We start from the raw sequence: 19529 nt of genomic DNA on the forward strand, positions 1-19529 counted from the left end.
CGTTGCCGCAGTGGTGGCTACAGCTGCCAGCGGATCTGCATGCGAAAGCGCCGGTTCGAGGCGGCGAGGTAATCAAAATGGCAGCATTGGTGGCTTTGATTAATGCCGTTTCGGACCTGCGGTCACGGCAAAAAGTCTGGAAAATCAGACAGTGAAGGGATCTTGCGTCCGAAATTCCAAACATTCTGATACATTGACTCTATGGGGTACGTGGTGGTGCCGCGAAGCCGTCCAAATTATCGGGCACCCGGAAAGTCGGTCGTTGACTGTGCACTGGAAACTCCTCCAGCCGACGACAGGATGTCAAAGACGATTCATTACGATTCCTGTCTGTTACTCAAGCCAGCATTACCGCAACTTTCGACCCTTTCAATAAAATTACAGCTAATTTTCCCTAATAGAGGCACAAATTCCCTGCGCTTCCCCAAGTTTTTCCATACTTCTCAAGATCCCTGAGAATTCCCGGTTTTCCCAGTTTTCCCGGTCGGTAGACACCCTGCATGAGTGATGATGAATAAGAAGGATGTGCGTACAGTGGAACCCCGATTATACGACTTTCTCAGGACCGCAAAAAAGCATCGTAAAATGCGGGCATCATAAAATCTGAACATAAATTATTCCTATAAGAATACTACTTATTTCGTGCGACGGCTTTATGAGGAACTTCAATGTAAACTACTAGCATACTCTGCAGGGCTTGGAAGCCCAAATTACCAAAAAAGTAAATGCAATAAGAATTAATGATGCAGTACAGGTAGCAATGATGCTTTATTCGAACGAACCTTTACAGCACTCTACTGCCCACTGCCGCAATTCCCACCAGCTGGCGCGAACCTTAAAAAAAGTCAGGAAGTTTCTTTTGGACCTTGTTTGATCCGTGAACCAAGGGCTTTCGCTCGAGTTGGGCAACGTCCAAAAGGAGGTCCTCTGCAGCGTCACGTGAACAGAGGAAGTTCCAGATGCTGTCTATGTGCCATAGCACGTCAGCGAATGTGGTAGGCACTAGGCAAAGCCTCCTTGATGGCGTCATCCAGCGACACCTCGCTGCAGATCACAACGTTGTCGTCGGCCTCCACGTACTCGGCGAAGGTCACGGTGAGGTTTAAACTCACTAGATCGTCATCGGCGAAGCCTGCATCAGCCTTGAGTGGCATCGAGGTTGTTGCGTCCCTAGCAGAGGAGGCAGTCTCTCACTTAAAGCCACAGTGCTTGTACGAGTTAGTAATTGTGCTTCGCGACACTGCGTTCTACGAACTGGCAATAAAGTGCATGGCGTCGAGCACAGTGATCTTTTTTTCCGACTCACTGCGGTCCATAGCCGCCAGCCGACGCTGCACTAACCGCTTCCGGTACCCTTGCTTGACGCACTTAATGATGCTGGCATCCAGCGGCTGCAGGTTTGCTTGGGCTGCATATGGTAAAGAATACCGCTCTCATCGGCGTTGAAAACGTCGCAGGGCTTGTATGCAGCAATCATCTCTGGCAGCGACTACATCCACTCGTTCGCCATCGAAATGCCCACGGAAGTGCTTTCTCTGTTTCGTTTTTTAAAGTGGTCCAGCCACCAGTGCGATGCCTGAAAGTCGTCGATGCCCAGACGCAATGCCACAAGGTCCGACTTTTCTTTTAGAATGGCGCGGTCAACGTTGATCGCAGAGCTCCATGCTTGATGCAACCACTTTACAAAAGTTTTTTCTAACTTCTCATGCTGTCCTTCTCTTTCCGCTTTCCGCTTGAGCCTGAACTTATTGGCATTCTGCAATATCACCGCTTTGTTTGCCAGGATCGTTTTAAGCGAAGATTTGGGTATCTTAAGGTCCTGGGCAATGCTGGCTTTCGTAGCTCCATGCCGCTTTTCCACTTCCTCGATAACATTCAGCTTATCGCCGAGCGACAGAACTGTCTGCTTTCAGGACATCATGTGTCGCGTCGCTCCACACAACTCAACACCTCCGCTGAACACTTGTCGCTAGGATTACGACGAAAAACATGTGCGATAAACCTAGGCCTGTCCGCGCTACCGATAATCTGCTGCTGAGAAACCGGAAGGAGAGAAACTCTTCCCCAACGCAACGAGAGGAGCCGCCGCCCAGAAGAGAGGGAGAAAGTGATTGTGGAGAAGAAAACACGCTATTTCAGCACAGCAGGCGTCTGCTGGTGGGGGAGAGAGAAACGAACAATGAGATGAGGCAGGGAAGAAAGCTGCGCCAGAGCGAACCAGTCGAGCGGTGTTAAGCGCTGCACATGCAAAGAGACGGAGCGATGAAAGAGACCTGTGGCACTTTTCTTTCGTCCGCCATTGCATCACACGCTTTGCGAAGGTTGTTGTATAATGCGGGTCAGGCGTAAAATTGCGGCGGATAACCGGGGTTTTTAATGCATTAGTACTTCTATGAGGACTTCGCCGGGAGTGCGCTAATCCGTCGTAAAACCCGGGTCGTCGCAAAACCGGGGGATGTATAACTAGTTTTCCACTTCATATAGAAGTCCACCATGTTGTGGCATCTCTAAAGCCATGTGTACAATCTAGTGGCTTGTAAAAAGGCTAGCACAACACTTATAGTAATGGATGTGCTGTTTGTATCAGGCCAAGAACCAGAAAGAAAGTAATCATATAGTGATATGCTACCAACGTGTGCAATCAAGACCAGATTCTGCTGTTCTCGTGCATATGCAGGACAAATGCAAAAACACATGTGCAAGTGTTTCTACAGTGAAACCTCGTCGTTAAACTGTAGTTGGCCGGAGCTCGGAAAAAGTATGTACTAAACTGTAGTACCATTTAACCAAAATAGCACGAGATCGCCCATTACCGTATTTACACGATTGTAAGTCAACCACTTTTTTTAGATTTGAAAATCTGAAGTGGGGGGGGGGGGGAGGGGCTGACTTACAATCGAAACCAAAACATGGCACCGCCAAAAAGGCGAGACCAACGGGAGCTACAACGTAGTTACGATTTTATGTTTGCTCTATGGCTCTACCCGTAGCTTTTCACTATCCCGCGTGTTTGTTCACTTTTCGGAAGGGTTTTTCAACATTGTTGAGAGCTTTACAGTGCAAGCAACATTTATGGGGGGGGGTGTTTATAGTTGATGGAAGGGCCGCTGTTCCCATGTGCGGCGGCACCCTCAGAACAGCGGCACTGGCGGGGAGTATCAGTAGTTCATGGAAGAGTAGACACCGCTCGCAGGTTTCTCTTTCCCTGTTGCACTTAGCTTTCTGTTTGACAAACGGAATTGGTTTGACACGTTCCACTTGACTGCTGGCTACATGCTACTTCTATGCTTCCTCAGCCGTCATGAGTGCTCCAGGCCCACTAATCATTCAGCACTCGTTCACAGCAGCGTTCAAGAGGGCTACCATCCTTTACGCCGAAGAAACAAATCACTGCGCAGCGGGCCGCAAGTTCGATGTTTCTAAACGGGTGGTGCGAGAGTGACGACCACAGCGAAGCGAAATTTTCACCTGCGACAGCTAGTGAAAAATTTCCCACGTGCCGAAGTCTGGACGCTTTCCGGAGCTGTAGGCTAAGCTTGTGGCGTACGTCGCTGAAATGAGTGATCGGTCCCTGCCAGTGAAGTGCAACATGGTCATGAAACAAGTCCGGATCTTTGTCTTTTTAGAAGCTGCTCCGCCGTGAGTACAACGAGTGCCTGGTGGCACAAGACGGCGAAATTATGCCAACCGGACCTATCAAAAGAGCCTCCCTGACGGCTGCGTGTGGTTGGGTGCATTCGACGTGGGCTGCTGTTCCACAAGATATCATGGTGCGGTCGTTTGCCAAATGTGAAATTTCGCTGGACGACGACATGCTGTGGGACCATAGCAGCGATGACGATGGCAGCACTAGTGAAGACGAGTAGTCCAGTGACCATGTCAGCTACTAATAAATTTTCGTTATCGAATGCGCGCTCAGGTATGCTCTTTTTTCTTTTTTCCTGTCACGCGATGTGGGGGGGTAGAGTTACATTCGAGTAGACTTACAATCGTGTAAATACGGTACCTGTCAAAAGCGGAACACAGAATTCAGAGAGAGTGCGATGAATGGGTAAAAAAACATGCAGTATTTATTCACTTCGTGCGACAAAAGTGTAATTTTCAATTGATGCCGCTGCGGCCTAGCAGTGACGACAGCGGCCTCAAACTTACTGAAGCTGCGTGCCAGCCCCCTCTTCTCGGCAAACACTCGCATGGCAGATTCCTCGTTCGTGTTACGTATTCTCCGTGCACGCGCGTGGTAGTGCTGCAGAATTCGCGGTGCACCTTTTTCATTGCAGGGTGCTGTCATCACGACGATTGCATTCACGAGGCTGACGTAACGCGCAGCTTCTGCCATTGTCGGGCCTGAATCGCCCGTGCTGTCGCTTTCCGTGTCATCCTCATCACTGTAGCTAGTTCACACATTAGCAACAGAGGCAACGATAGCGAAAAGTCGAACCTCGTAGCCGACATCTCTTCGCGGTCGCAGCAGCGCTGCTGAGCAACTTCTTCGCATTCCAAATGCCACACACCGTAGTCAACAGCAGATCCCTGTCGCGTGCCAGCGCCGACTTCTTCGTGTCAACTTCGACAGCACAAACAATGTCTAACTTTTTTTTTTCTATGCTGAGCACCCGGTGTCTTTTTTTATCCGAGCTTCGGCATGACGCGAGTCCTCGCTTGCAAGACGTCACAACGCTCTCTGGCACGGCGCCGAAATGATGCTGATGTTGATGTGGCTTCACGTTCAAACGCACACGATGCTTGGAGGCCGTTGTTCCGATCTCTGAGGCTTGTTGGTCTACCGGGCCGCGCGGCGGAGACGATGCACCACCGTGGCGCGACAAAAAGTGGAAACACTACGTCTTAACCGACACGTACGCGATAAGCTGGTACGGTTTATGCGCATACAAAACACATTATGTTCAATGGCCGCAGAGTTGGGGATTTAACTTTACTACTTTTAAAACGAAACTACCGTTTAAGCGGGTACAGTTTAAAGAGGTTTTATGTAGTGCCTTACAGTGTTCACAATTTGGATAAACAATGTATTTGGATTCGCAATTCACAGATTGCAGTGTCACTGCAACCTATGGGATGCGCATAGCACCTGGTGAATGTAACATCAAGGCCAATTTGGTGCATCACAGTTGTTTGCTGGGTTGATTAAAGGGGCCCTAAAACACTTTTCTAACTAATCATACAATGACGTCACCATTAAATGTCTCATGAGTCTCATGCCGGAAGAAATTTTTGAATCCTTCCCAACAATAATTGCAGTTATCGCACCAATACCTGGCTATCTCTCTTTTCGTCTCCGCTAGCGTGCTGGAAGGTACATAGTGGAGAAGTCAAGAAAGCTAAGCCTCAGCCAAAAGTTGAGTGTTGTGCTGGCAAAGGGGTTTGTCGCAGCACCCCGTAGAGGCCACAATAGACTACGCTACACAGTAGGCCGCTGAAATATCGGAGGCCACGCACAGCTGACACAGCTATGCACACTGAAAAGATGAAATTATTTTTCTGTCTTTTCATGCGAAGCATTCTTTGTGAATTTCAGGGAATTTGAGACAGACAGACAGACAGTCTGTCTGTATGTCTATCTGCCTATCTAGCTTCCTACATCGGCGGGGCTGGCGGCGCATACCAACTTGAGCTGCTGGGTATACGTTTATGTTCGTGTTGCCGGCGTGGTCATAGCATCATTGTCATTCAAACTCTGTCATGTGACTCTTGCCTCCGATTCTCACGTACTAACTGCACCAAGCCAGCTGGCACACATTATAAGATTCTGGTATGTCGCCTGTGAAACAACGGACAGTGGTTGTCGCCGCACGAACAGCAATTCAAAAGCAAGTTTCTCACTCCGTGCACACCAACCAGTTCTTGACGCTCATAAAAAGCAAACCGGCGATTTTTCATGTGCTTCTTTGTAAGTTTCAAGTGCTAACTATGGGATGTGCAAAATTTTTCGAGATCTCAGGCATAATATTTTTCACTTATTTGACTCAACATTTCCCTTTGTCAAAGTCAGAAGACTGCGGACTAGTCATCCCCGTTGAGGCCTCTGGTGTGCAGTGCTCACCTGATGGTCTGATCGAAGGAGGCACTGAGCAGCTGACTGCTGTCCCGAGAAAAGCTGAGGCAGGTGACACCCTTGGAATGGGCACGCTCAAAGCGTCGCAGGCACTGGCCCGTCTGGATCTTCCACACCTGCGCAGCAACGCATTCAGCTGTATGCAATCTGTTTCCCAAAAGCTCACAAGTAGAAATCACTAGCATGCAGTAACCTAACCCGAGTTACCTAAAGTGCCCAGTGGGAGTGTAAAAAAGCAAATATGTTGGTGAACTGATATTTAGTTGACAGCCTCCACACATGACATTGCTAAATGTCACCAATGGCTTTTGGAACATTTCTCGTGCCTTGTTGTGCAAATTGTTGCCTTGGCTTACGAATGCCATTGCATCTCTCTGGGAAAGCTCACTCTCTGCCAGAGCCTTGTTGCTGAAAATTTGGATTTATCCAGAGGAACAAGAGATATTTTTGCAATGCATTCTCATCTTGTAAATAAGATTTACAGCATTCCCGACAGCAAGTGCTGACGACTGCAGTACGGCAACATTATGGTTTTCAAGGTTAGGTTATGCCACACATTGCACATGCAACCCAGCCAAAAACATGCAATTATCTCATAGGCAATACAAGATCACTGCAGTTGTTTTACTATGACGAAATTTTAAGAATTCGGAAAATACTTGGTAAAAGGTTATTGCAATCCTTGCAGTGGCAATCTTTCCCGGCACATTGTACTACCATAGACACCACGCCACAGCTCACACCCATTTTCTAAGTTTCTTTTTTGTCACTTTAATTTTATGTGTCTTAGGTTCTCACTGCATGAAGGAGTCAAAAGTTTCTTGGTGAACCTTGGGCATGACCTATGCTTGCAAACTCCACATAGAAAAGCTGCGGAACTGGTCAATATGCGAACATTTTAAAAGGGCACTATAGAAGCATACGAAGGGTAATACAGTATGTTAAACATTTGAGAAAGCAAATAGGGTATGTCAGCCTTAATATGGCCGAAGGCTTGGTATGTCTGAAAAAGGCATAATACAGAAGAATGGGTGGCAAAGTCATTTCTGTATCAGCTTCTTATGATGTCTTTAGATCTTGGCAGCAAGTAGAAAGGACTAGTACTTAGTCGTATGTTGATAGAACAAGAATACAGACTATTTAAAAATAGACAAGCACTCATAGTGGGACCTTTTGTGAGTGTTTCGTGTGTGCATAGGGCACACATGAGCAGAAGTCCCACAAAATTCTTGGTGTCATCACGACTGCAGACGGCTGTTACGTTTCGCCTACGACGCGCGGTATAGCTGGCGCGGATGCAACGGACGCCGGGGCTTCGTTCAAAGCGGCAGACATTTCGGCCCGTTCAGCGCTGCCGCAACGCCTCCCCGCCAAGCGCGTCCAGGCATGTTTGAATGCCACGTGTCTTCGTGTGTGCGTGTGTGTGTGTGTGTGCATGTTGGTGCCCACGCTTGTCAAAGCGCGGCAGCCGGGGAGAGGAGCTCCCCAAGTGTGAAGCGAGGAGGTCTGACCAGCGCCAGCCCGGCAGATGCGTCACAACACTCGTCCCAACGTGTCTCTCAGCGTGTCCGTGGCGCCGTCACGTGCGCCTCTGACGAGGCGTTCCTTCTTGCCCTCGACTCCGAGAGTATAAAAGCAGCTGCCCCCGGACGCCAAGAGAGAGGCTCCGATTTCTTCTGTCGAGTAACGTGCTCTCCCGTCTCTCCACTTCGGTCGACCTGACCGGCCGCTCTTTTGCGATGCTAGAATAAACAAGTTGTTCTGTTAGCAGTCGACTCATGCTTTGCCAGGACCTTTGGATGCTTCCAGTTGTGCCCCAGGCCACCAGGCCAACGCTACCCTTGGGGCTTGCGACCCAGATGCAACACGGCCCAGTTTGATATAAAAATTAGGAAAGAGAACAAATGCCATCATTTTCATCTCTAATAATCAATCCTCATATACTGAAGAAATGCAGAGCATTCTGAGAGTGAGTAACCACTCTAGATTGATTTAATGTTTGTTCTGTGTCCTGACAAATGCTAACTTCCGTCTCAGTCTTGGCACATAGAAGCTTCAGGGTACTCAATGTCAAAATGAAAATAAGCACAATATGTACACATGCCATGTGTCACAGTGTCTCTTGTACTGTACAAATATGCAAAACATGCATAAAAAAACTATCCAGTAAATTGCTTTAGGTGGCATCTCTGACCACCACTTCTGAATCTACATGCTACAAAACCGTCACGTACAAGTTGGTGACTGAGAAGTAACTGCATTATACATGGCCTCATGAATTTGTAGCACAGAGTTCCATTCAGCTGGTATCATTGCTGAGCATGTTCTTAGGCTATGTTCACATTTGGGAAGTAGCAAGCGGGCAGAAAGGCCAAAGTGGGCAGAAAATCTTTTCTGCGCACGTCCCAGATGCTCACATCTGTTTCGCCACCACTGCAGCCACCGCTGTCGCATTCGCCAATTTTAAGCGGTATGTTTATTCACTGACCCATCCATCATTAAAAAAAGATAATTTCACGCAACTTAATGCATAGTCTGCAACTTTCATCTGCCATGGCAGAGGAAGAAGGAATAGTTTTGATACTTCTAGCTACTAGTTGCTTCCTGGAAATAGACAATGAACAACGGAAGAAGCGTAAAACTTGGAAGCGGCGGCAGGTTCAACCGGTTTTGCAAAAACACGAGAAGTTCGGTCATGCCATCGCAAGTAGGTAATGCTGACAGATGTGTCCTTGTAAAGTCGATGACTCTTGCCAAGGAGCACAGGGTGGTTCTTGGTCACATTGATCAGCATCGTAGCTGACACCTTTGGTGCCATGTTAAATTTTACGGCTGGATGTTTACGTGCTATTGCAGCTTCTGGAGAAGCGGAATGACTTTCCGCTTCGCTGAGGTGATAAATCGGTCCAAGACTGATCCAAGACTGAGCCTGTTTTCCTGCCCATTTTGCCGCCCAGGAGGGCAGATTTTTAAAAGTTTCTGCTGCTTCTGCCTGCTTTGAGATCAAGCATGAACGTAGCCTTACAGCCAAAAAAACTGCACTTCATAATACCTGATCCAAATCTGTGGCTTAATCAAGTGCCCTAACCAAGCCATGCAGGCCAGCAGAAAAAGAGAGTGCTTCAATGCAGCATTATTGAAGAGCGAGTGCACCTATCTGGATATGTGTACAGTCGAAACCACTTATAATGACCACCACGGTCAGGCAGAATGCATTCATCTTAGCCAAGCATGTGTAAAAAGTTTATTGTTTTCCAAAGAAGTCGGTGAGCTTGCTTTACTTCATTAATGCTGAACCAATTATCACGGTATCGAGATTTTTCATAGCAGCAAAATGCACATCACCGAGGCGCTTTGCTGTAGACCGGCTGGTTCAGTGAGGTGATATAAATCGACCGCTGTTAACGAGCTAGAGGCGGTGGTGGTACATGTATCGGTTCCGCAGCAGTCTCCTCACTTTCTTCATCTGATTCGCTGCTAACAAAGCCTTTCACCTCACAGAAGATGCCCTAATCCGTGCATGACAGCACGGCATAGGCTTTGTTGTCCACATCGACGAACTCATCCCAACTGACATCAGTGGCGCTCGACTGAGCTTAAACTATGTGCTGCCATAAATCTGTAGGTGGGTCATCATAGCCTGCAAGCTCCACTCCTGCTCCACGGACAAGTCCTGCTTTGCAAAAACAGTTTCAGATGCAACATGTGGTAACCTCATTCCAGGCCCCCTTTATCATTTCCACAGCCGTAAACAATGGCGCCCATAGTGGGAGGTTAGCAGCTGAGTGCTCAACTGCAAACAGCATGCGCTCAATCACGTGTCAGTGATAAGAAACTCTGAACACTCGAATAATGCCCATACCTAACAGCTGCATTTTAGATGTGGCATTCAATGGCAAAAATAGCACTGACACCGAGGAGAGCGTGAGCTCAACATGGAGTGCTGAGCAGTGATCCAGCAAGAGCAGTACCTTTCTGTCTTGCTGAGCCATGTCTCTGTCAAATTCAACTAGTAGACACTCTGCAAAAAGGCACTGCGTCAGCCAGGTTATTATGTTATTCTAGTAATGCACTGGCACGTAACTGATGAAGTCTCACGGTTTCTTGGACTTGCCTATCACGATGGGCTGTCGTCGGTTGCTTCCATCAACGTTCGTGCACAAAAGCACAGTCTCTCGGACTTTGCTCTTCTTGCTGCCAGCACACTTGTCGCCTTTAAATGCCTGTCTTTTCTGGCAGCGTTTGAAAGAACAGCATGGTTTCATCCTCACTATAAATGTCCTGTTCACCGTAGCTTGCAATGGTCAGCACGTTGTCGCAAAGCCATGCATCAACATCATTAATGTTAACTGTGGCGGCCTCGCCAGCTATTGCTTTGAAAGCAATTTGAAGACAAACCAGCCATTTCCAAGATTGAAGTCTGTGAAGTCCAAATGAACAGCGAAGTCCTTAACCTTAGAGAGCATGGGCGGTCCACTGATGGGGAGATTACATGAGCAAGCATTGGAAAACCATTTAAGGAGGGCTTTTTTAAAGTCGGCATATGTTGCCTTGTCAAAGGATCGGCATTTTTCTTCCAAGTCAAGATCTTCTCCTTCTCTTCAATAATGATCAAAATTGTGGAATTCTACAAGTCATATTTTTTCGAGAAATTACTGTTCTTTGCACCGTGAGCAAATGCGTCTACAATCTCAATTTTTGTTGAAATTTCCCCTGCTTTCCCTTTGGCAATTGATGATGGGCCTGGAGTACAATTAGCCATGCTGGACACATACACAACTGAGACAAACTGCAGCCAGGCAGGGGCCTTAAAAAGCGATGGGAAAAAGCAGGAATCTGATGCATTTCACTTCCAAACTGCCTTTCGAACTGTCACTTCCCAAATGTTCGTATCTGAGTTAAGGCCTGCATGTCACGTGATGTGACATTGCGCTGGAAAGCTGATAGCCAGCACATTCAAAGGGGGGTATGGATGGTGCTTGTCATTATCGACTTTTTTGAGCAGCACAATTTTCAATGGGAGCATCAGCCTTCCTGTACAATGCTATTCATGTGATGCAGGCTTGAACGTTATCTAGGAGGTCATGCACTGCTCAGAAGCGTATTTAACAGTGGGGATGCAGGGAGAGCAGCGCCTTCTGCGTTCGCTCTAGGCAAGCTTGGAGCTGTGATATGCCTGTTCCGAGACGGGCTGCCATAGAATACATGAAAATTATGACTGTCATGCTATCTTCGTTCGCAATGACCGAGCATTCGTTATAGGGATCATTATAAGAGGGCTCAGCTGTATATGTTATAGCTGTGCAAATATTCGAAAATTTTGAATACCATCAAATATTATATATTTTTTAATTTGTATTCGATTTGAAAACTATGTTTTGAACAAATATGAAACAAATAAAATATGTTGATAACTATGCGGGAGCAAGCCCAGTTCCTAAAATTTGTATCTATCTATGAACATGTGTCTCATTTTGTGGAATATTTTCTGATTTTGTGACAATTTCGTGCTGCTGGCAAAGTTTCACCTGTAAGGCACACTCAGCCCCTAGACAGCTAAGCTGTGCGAGAAAGCCAGCCTCTCAATAGCATGAGGCATGGGTTAGCAGACAGTGAGGGCACACTTGATTAAAAGAGCAACAAAAGGGGATGGGGGCAACTGTGCAAAAGAATCCAACTGAAATAACAATGCTCTTTCCAGGTGTACAAGTGCAATGGGCCGATCCTCAGCAGCAATGTCTCGATCCTAAGCTTATTGCTTGACAGAAAAGACGATGAGTGACGGCTGGCACAGGGTCAAATACCTCCGAGTTTACGGGCATTTGATGCTATATAGTAAGGCACAGGTTGGCGAGAACAGAAAGTTAGTGGGAATTAGTCAATTTCTGAAGTTAACATGAGTCAAATGCACGTACTATCTCTTAGTATAACAGCATACAAGCCCAATTTTTACCATTGACAATGTAATTGTGACGCTCCAACGTGTTAAAAAAGAAATCTTGGTAATAAATGCATGTGCATGTCATTATTCAATATTAGAAACTAAGCAGTCATAAAAAAAATTGAATACTTGCACACCCCTAGTACATGTAATAAGTACCAACCAAGGTATTTGCATGTGCGAGTCACCAAACAAATATCAACTACAAGCAGCAATCAACACCACATTTGCAGTGCAGCACAAAACATTCAGCCTTACCTTGATTTTGCCATCCTGCCCTCCAGAAGCCAGCATTTCAGAATCCCTGCTGAAGCAGATGCAAATCACAGCGTCGTCCATCATCATGAAATTGTCCTGAAAAGATGAAAGCAGAAAAATCATCAATGCAGCCCCATAATGGGACTCAAGCATGGTAGTTTCAGATGTTTACCGCATCAACACATTCATGATAAGCGAGATTTTGGCCCACAATGAACAAAATTTGTGCATCATTTCTTGAAACTCCCCTGAATAAAGATGTGACCACAATTACAGTGCAGACCACATACTAGGGTCAAGAACTGTACTTATGATCAAAAGGTAAAACAGAAATACAGCACTGTTTTATACTTGATCAAAAGTGAATCTTGACAGTTTTAAAGGTGCATACAAATGTAGCTGTTTTAATGTATTAAAGCAAAGCTTTCTTTGCCTCTTCCCCCCCCCTTTGCAACTACAGTAGAACCTCACTGATACAATCCTGTTATGTACAATACACCAAGCCAATTTTCGCTATTAATAACACCAAAAATGGCCCAATACAAGTGCGCTTCTTTATTTGCCAGTTCATATTTCCCAGAAAACACGATCTTTTGGCCCTAACGTTCGGTACATTGCCAAATTGCGGTCATATGACACATTTTACGGCCACTAGGTCAGATGTAAACAACACATGAGGCATACGTGATGAGAACTGCAGTCGCTCGCTGCAGCAGCTTCTGTGGAATACATGCTCACCCATCTCGCGTCAAAACACTAGCATGCACTCAGTTTCTTATCCAGTATCTTAACTATGCAATAGGAAAACGACAATGTGTGTCTTGAATTGCTTGGGCCTCAGCAGCTCGATGCACTTCAGCGTCTTGTGCCACAACAATGCGCGCAACGTTTCGCATCATGTAGATGTCAACTAAAGTTGAGTCCGTCAAAATTTTAGTGACTTTGGATTCTATGTTTTCTAAATTGATACGTTTTTCTCAATTTTTTTTTTTTTTCCCCAGAACTTATGAACGAGCCTCTACTGTACTGTCTGCAGCCTTGAGCAATATGCCGGTCACGGAGATAGTGCCAACCCAGTGAGGTACTCCATTCTATTCCCACTCTACTCTGGAGAGTTGATATTCCTGTAAATCCACTCCTTTAAAGTGCTCGAAATGCAGAGTAGGGCCATTCCCGCTTATGCAGTGGTTGAGCTAATCCATTCCATTTCTCCAATTTCAGTAAACAACACGCTTTCTCTCATTTGTTTACTACTTAGGCCCCTTGCATGCCCAGTAAATAAAAACATAATTTTATGGTCTTAAAGTCTGCGCAACATTATAAATAATGTTACATACCGTATATACTCGTGTAAGGACCGTACCCCCACTTTGGAGGGCAAAATTTTTGAAGAAAATTCAAAACGTCCAGCCAGAAAGCGAAGTTAAGTTTCATTGCCACAAGATTATTCTAGCTGCGTTTCTGTCGCTGCCGCTCAGGCCACTGCCGCCGTGCCATTATTTCTTTTTGTGGCGCGTCGTCTTGGTTGTCTTGGCAGTGTCTCCAGTCAGATCTGTGGCATTTCACCTCTAGAGAAGAGAGCCTGTTAGGGTCAGTGCTGGTCAGGGACGATGAGCCGACATCTGAGTTCGCTTACTGCAGTGTTATGTCATTTGCCCTCCCTTACCCTGTGCTACAGCCATGGAAAAAGCATGAACCTTTAGCAGGCTGTCATCGATCTGATTCGGAAAGAGCTGCACCCAGCGAACGTGCTAGGAAAAAAGTGTGGCCCTTACACAAGTATATACGGTATTACTTTTGCAAATAAGCACAGACATGCTTTGTGGGCTGTTATCTTTCCAGTGCGCTGTTGCCTGTAATCTCTCTAATATGTACTTTTTATAAAGAAGCCCTGAACCACTTTTTATAGAAGAAATGCATTTGAAGTTAAAATAGACTATTTCAGAAATACTTTGCCGCAAGAACTTCTGCTTTCACTACCACTCCTCCTTCAATGACTTACACTGCGAAGGCTATGGCGGAGCGGGGTGTGCCCACAACAGTCTGCCTACTGAACACCACTGTGGCACACAGCCCAAATTTGATTTTGGATGTTTACGTAAATGCCACTACTTCACATCTTGGCACCTACGACATACCAAGCACAATGTCCTCAGCATGCCACAGTGCACTCAGCCAGCGGACTCGTCACGGCACCCCACAGCAGCTGTGTATCTATGCTACGTAGACATGCCTAATAATTTGGATGCCTCTGCAGCACCTGCACGTATTCCATAGAGCCAACGTATAAGGATGTATGAAATTTCGGATGCTGAAAATCTTTGCCGTTCAATTTTTCGGATTATTTCCCGTGACTGAAGGTCTGAAATGGAATTAACTGAACTCATCATTGCTGCCATTTTGATTCTCACAGCTTCAAACCAGTGCTCTTGCTCTCCTACCTACGGGCAGTTGGCTGGTCGTTTGGTGCTGTATTTAGGCCTAGCTGTCCCAACGTTTCCTATAGTTTCCTGCTGTTCTGTGCCATGTTTATCCTTTAAAGGGTTCGCTGATGTCAACAACGGCGGCGACTTTGACTTTGCCATCCTCGCTGACGGCGCAGTACGTAAAGCACAATTCCTGAAAGTAAGCTTTGCCACAAGACAGCACTGTTACGCAGTCAAGGAAAAGCAGTGCATTGAGAGTGCATACCAAAAGTGCATACCAACAGTGCATACCAACAGTGCAAAGGGGCCACTGTCAAGAGACCTAAAATGTCTTCCTTAACTATACACGGCATCTGCTGTCACATTACAAGCACCAGGATGTCTAATAATTGTACTGGCAGCCCTTTAATCTAATTTTGGACATGGCTGTGGTGATATGAGCCCTTGAGGGCAGTTAAAGCCTGCATTTGCGTTTTCAGACATTCTCACGGTCCTTAGGGAGTATGAAAAATCATACATTGACTGCACATACTTTGAGCCTTGAGCAAATAAATATCTGTGTTGCTGTAACCAATACCATGCCAGATCCCGCATTTCCGATTTAATTATAGCAGAAGAATACTACTTCAGTGAAATAAAGCATGACCAAGCAAATTTAAAATGCAATTTGTTACATTTGATAACTCATTGTTCCATGTTCATTATATCAACGTTCAACTGTATCTGATGTTGTTTCTGCACTTCCCATGCAATCTAGGCTGAACATGAGAACTTCTTGCTCCAGCAATGAGCATATATACTGCACTACACTTGCTGGAAGCCAGTAGTGTGACTGCCTGGCCAGGCACTTTGGCGGCAGTTAGATGCCGTACTTGAATTGTCATCGCTATATGACAGAAACAGCGACACTGCAAGCACAAAATGATGACCATGGCAATGGGCTTCAGCTAGACGTCATGGCTTTTACTGCTATGTGGCCACAGTAACACGAGGTTTCGTGAACCTTCCAGAAGACATTTCTAAAGCGGAGCTGCATATTAAACCTAAACCTAACTAAATCTAAACCACAAAGCAAACTCAGTGTACACTAAAAAAGCCTGGAAATTCGCATTTTCTGTGCCCATTTCTTGTTGTCTTTCATGCAAATTTTATCACACTAGTACGTCCACAGAACCTGGCCCACTTTAGCCATCAATAAGTATTTCATGTTTGTGCCCATCAGTTCAATTTTGATGAACTGGTGGCAAAACTGAACTGTGGGCAATGAGGGACATTACTATAAGTGGCTCCAAATTGTGGCAACGCGGAGTGTTTAATGTGTACCCAGCTATAAGCAAACAGCTGTTTTTGTGTCACACTGACTTCAGAATGCAGCTGCTGGTGTTGGGTATAGAATTCACAACCTCGTCCTAGCAACACAACACCACAGCTATTGTGGAAGGCATTCCCACCTGTGCTTGGTACTTGAGATCTCTGCGTATCTTTCCAGTGGTGAAGTTCCACACTTCAATGAACCCATCCACGGAGCCTGTGACCAGAAACTGCCCGTCAGGTGAGAAACGAGCGCACTCTACATGTGCCTTGGGGCCGAAGCGCATGGTGCGCGAAATCTGTGTGGGGAAGCGTTCCTCCTCCTGTTGGCCCCCCCTCAGGGCAGCTCTGCCCCGGAACAGGTCAAGGGTTGTCCCGGGAGGCAGAAGGCCCTGGTGTTGCTGCCACTTGAGCGCCTGGCCGAGCAGTGCCAGAAGACGTGAAGGGGGCACCACGCTCACCTCTCCGGACAGGGACTGTGCTATTGCTGCCCGCCGGCGTTCCTTGCTGCTCCCACTGGGGTATGCCTGCATCCAGTCATATGGCGCTTCAAATTAAAAGCATTTTTCACTTACTCATTTCCCTGTCACACTGGCAGTTTCAAGCCTCACCAAGAGATTTTCGAGGACATTCTAACATGCTACTATGCAGCTGAACTCAAATCCTCTCCAAGGTGTTGATTCCAGTTTATCAGCCATACACAACACATCATTCGTCCTCATCATCAGCCTACCTATGTCTACTGCCAGACATGTTCAATTGCCCATTTCAGCAGACACCACCCTACACTGACAAATTTCCTGATCTCACCATGCCGTCTAGTACTCTGCCATGCTCAATAGAGAGCACTTTATTTAAAAGCAGACAGGCTTGCCAGCATTGATGTACATGACTACATGCTACTTTGCAAGAAAAGGGCTGAACCTTCCTTGACCTCAATCCTCTCACTCTAATCGCTGGCCAGTTATCCGCTCTATATATAACATATATGTGTCCAAAATAAAAATCCATACTTTACAAATGTGCCTCTCAAGCAAAAAATATGAATAAATATGTTTACCATTAAAAAGCTACATTACTTCCTTTTAAAAGGAATATAGGTGGGATCCCATAAATCCGATTTGTTCTAGTGACTAGCAGCAACAATATAAAACTTACGTGCTATATTAATGGTCAATTTTAACGTCAAATTTGATATACCATCGTCAGTGACAACGAAAGAACGCAGTGGCAAGGACCCTGTTGTCCAACTAAAAAAAAAAAGACTATGAATAGATGCGCCAGCCATTAGCTCATTGCTGTGACATCACAGCAAAGGTGAACTTCTTTCAATATTGGCATCTTTCAGGAACTGTTTGCTAGTACAAAGGCACTGAGGACAGTGAACAGTGCAGTTCTGTGGGTGCAGCCTGTACTGATATCTTAGGTTGTCATCAAGTATAGTTTGTGTTTATCCTTTGCTGATGTAATATTTTTTGGCTAGTGTTCTTATTATGCATCTGCTAGTGTGCCAACAGCAACCTTTGATGCTTATTCTAGTTTGTCACTGAGAAAGTATGACTGAGTAGAGCAGGAATGAAGTTCCTGTAGTCAAGCTCAAAAACACTAATGCGACAGGGGTATAAGAGAGTGCTAGCATGGCGTATATACATTGCCATTACTATACACTACAGTTGCCAACAAGTGCAGAAGTAGCCTTGCAGTGCTTGCCTGGTGGCATAGCCTCCTGTATTTTCCTAGTGCCTGTCCACTTGCTCCGAAACGCATGGGAGCCAATGAACCTCTACTGTGGCACCACCTTCTTTTGAATGGTGACATTTTTAATGGTAACATCTATATACACATCACTCATGGGAGCTCGCATTGCAGAATTTGTCATCGGGACCCTATAAAGGAAAAAAACATCTAGAGAAAAGAAGCCTTGTCACACACAGGGCCTGAACTCATGATTGTTCAATTGCTAGACAGGTCTGTTAGCCACTGCACTACAACACTTATGTGGAAATAACGGAGAGAGAGAGAGAGAGAAGGGAAGAAGGAAAGGCAGGGAGGTTAACGAGACTGAGTCCAGTTTGCTACCCTACACGTGGGGAGGGGAATGGGGAGTGGGTGAGAGAGAGAGAACTTAGGTGTAGGATGTCTATAGTCGGGCACTCAAGTCTGTTGCCTTCAGGTAGTGAAAAAGCGCTCGAACTGCTTTCTGCGTTAATGAACTGTGAGGCCAGGCTCCCAAGATCTTCGCTTTCGTAAATGGCCTGTCATCCAGTCTATTCAAGGCACACTGGAGAGTCTCACGTTGATTATCGAAGTGAGAACAGTGGCACAGAAGGTGACTTATGGTCTCTTCACACTTGCACTTAGCGCACATTGGTGAATCCACCATTCCAATACGATAGCTATAGGAGTTGGTGAATGCTACTCCTACCCACAGCCGACACAGCAGTGTTGCGTCACGTCGTGGAAGATTCGCTGGTAATTTAAGTTTCAGTGATGGGTCGAGGCTGTATAAACGACACTTAGAGTTCTGTGGTGTATGCCAGTAACTTAATGTGATGGTACGTGCGAGACTACGAAGCTCTCTTGCAGCGTCGACTCTCGATAAAGGTATAAGAAGTGTTGGTGAGCCAGCCTGGGCACGTTGGGCAGCGTCATCGGCGAGGTGATTACCAACGATGCCACAATGTCCCGGCAGCCACTGAAATATGATATCATGTCCTCGTTCAGAAGCGCAATGGCAGGTTTCGTTGATTTGTGACACCAGCTGTTGATAATTTCCACGTCGTAAACTTCACAAGCTCTGGAGGGCATAATGGAATAGTTTATGCATGTCATGCAGCTCGATGCATGTGCAGTGAGGCAATGAGATGCAACACTGTGTGTATTCAGCCACAAGTAAAAGTCTGTGGAGAGAGAACAAATGCCACGAAATTTATTTTTGCTTTGGGGCCTCGGCATGCAGATTGAAATGAAGTGGTACAGCCATTGTTCACCTCTTCAACTAATGCAACGTATTGAGACAGTGTCACATTGCACGGTGGTACTAGACGAAATTCATATTTTCTGCTGGTGCTGTGGTCCTCTGACTTTAGCTCCCAACTGCACTTCGAGGAGATCTCGAGTCTGCCATTGCAAGCACTGGAATGCTATGTGCGACAATAAGAAGCAGATTTCTTTGTGTGCACAGCCAGATTATTAATGTGATAGACTTGAGACACTTGTGAGGAGGAATGTGAGTAAATGAACAGTCACGACACATACTAATATGATGTTATCATACCGTAAAAGATAAAGGTATTTCGAAGTGCTTATATAAGTGCATTTATCAAAGCAAGTGTACGTCACCCTTGTCTACCTCAAGTATGTCTCATTCACTCTCAAAAGTGAAGAGTGTCATAATTTCTTATCCCAGTCAATTTTGAGCATGAGCGGCTTTTGCCAAGTGCTGCTCCTCCACTTTCATGTTCAATTTTGTGTGCAGCAATGACATGTGCTGAAAAGATAAAGCTATTACCCGAAA

At 46.0% G+C, this 19529-nt stretch overlaps 1 protein-coding gene across 1 annotated transcript in view; it reads right to left on the bottom strand.

The window, feature by feature from the left end:
• Nucleotides 1-19529, bottom strand: part of Smu1 (Smu1 spliceosomal factor) — a 36105-nt gene that overhangs the window by 14982 nt on the left and 1594 nt on the right. The window contains exons 5-7 of the mRNA XM_075691983.1: nucleotides 16153-16539; nucleotides 12276-12371; nucleotides 6065-6192 (exon numbers count right to left, since the gene is read on the bottom strand). Coding sequence (XP_075548098.1) covers nucleotides 6065-6192; nucleotides 12276-12371; nucleotides 16153-16539 — 611 coding nt within the window. The remainder of the gene's footprint in view (nucleotides 1-6064; nucleotides 6193-12275; nucleotides 12372-16152; nucleotides 16540-19529) is intronic.

The sequence above is a fragment of the Dermacentor variabilis genome, chromosome 5 (assembly GCF_050947875.1).
Source record: "Dermacentor variabilis isolate Ectoservices chromosome 5, ASM5094787v1, whole genome shotgun sequence".
NCBI classification, from domain to species: Eukaryota; Metazoa; Arthropoda; class Arachnida; order Ixodida; family Ixodidae; genus Dermacentor; species Dermacentor variabilis.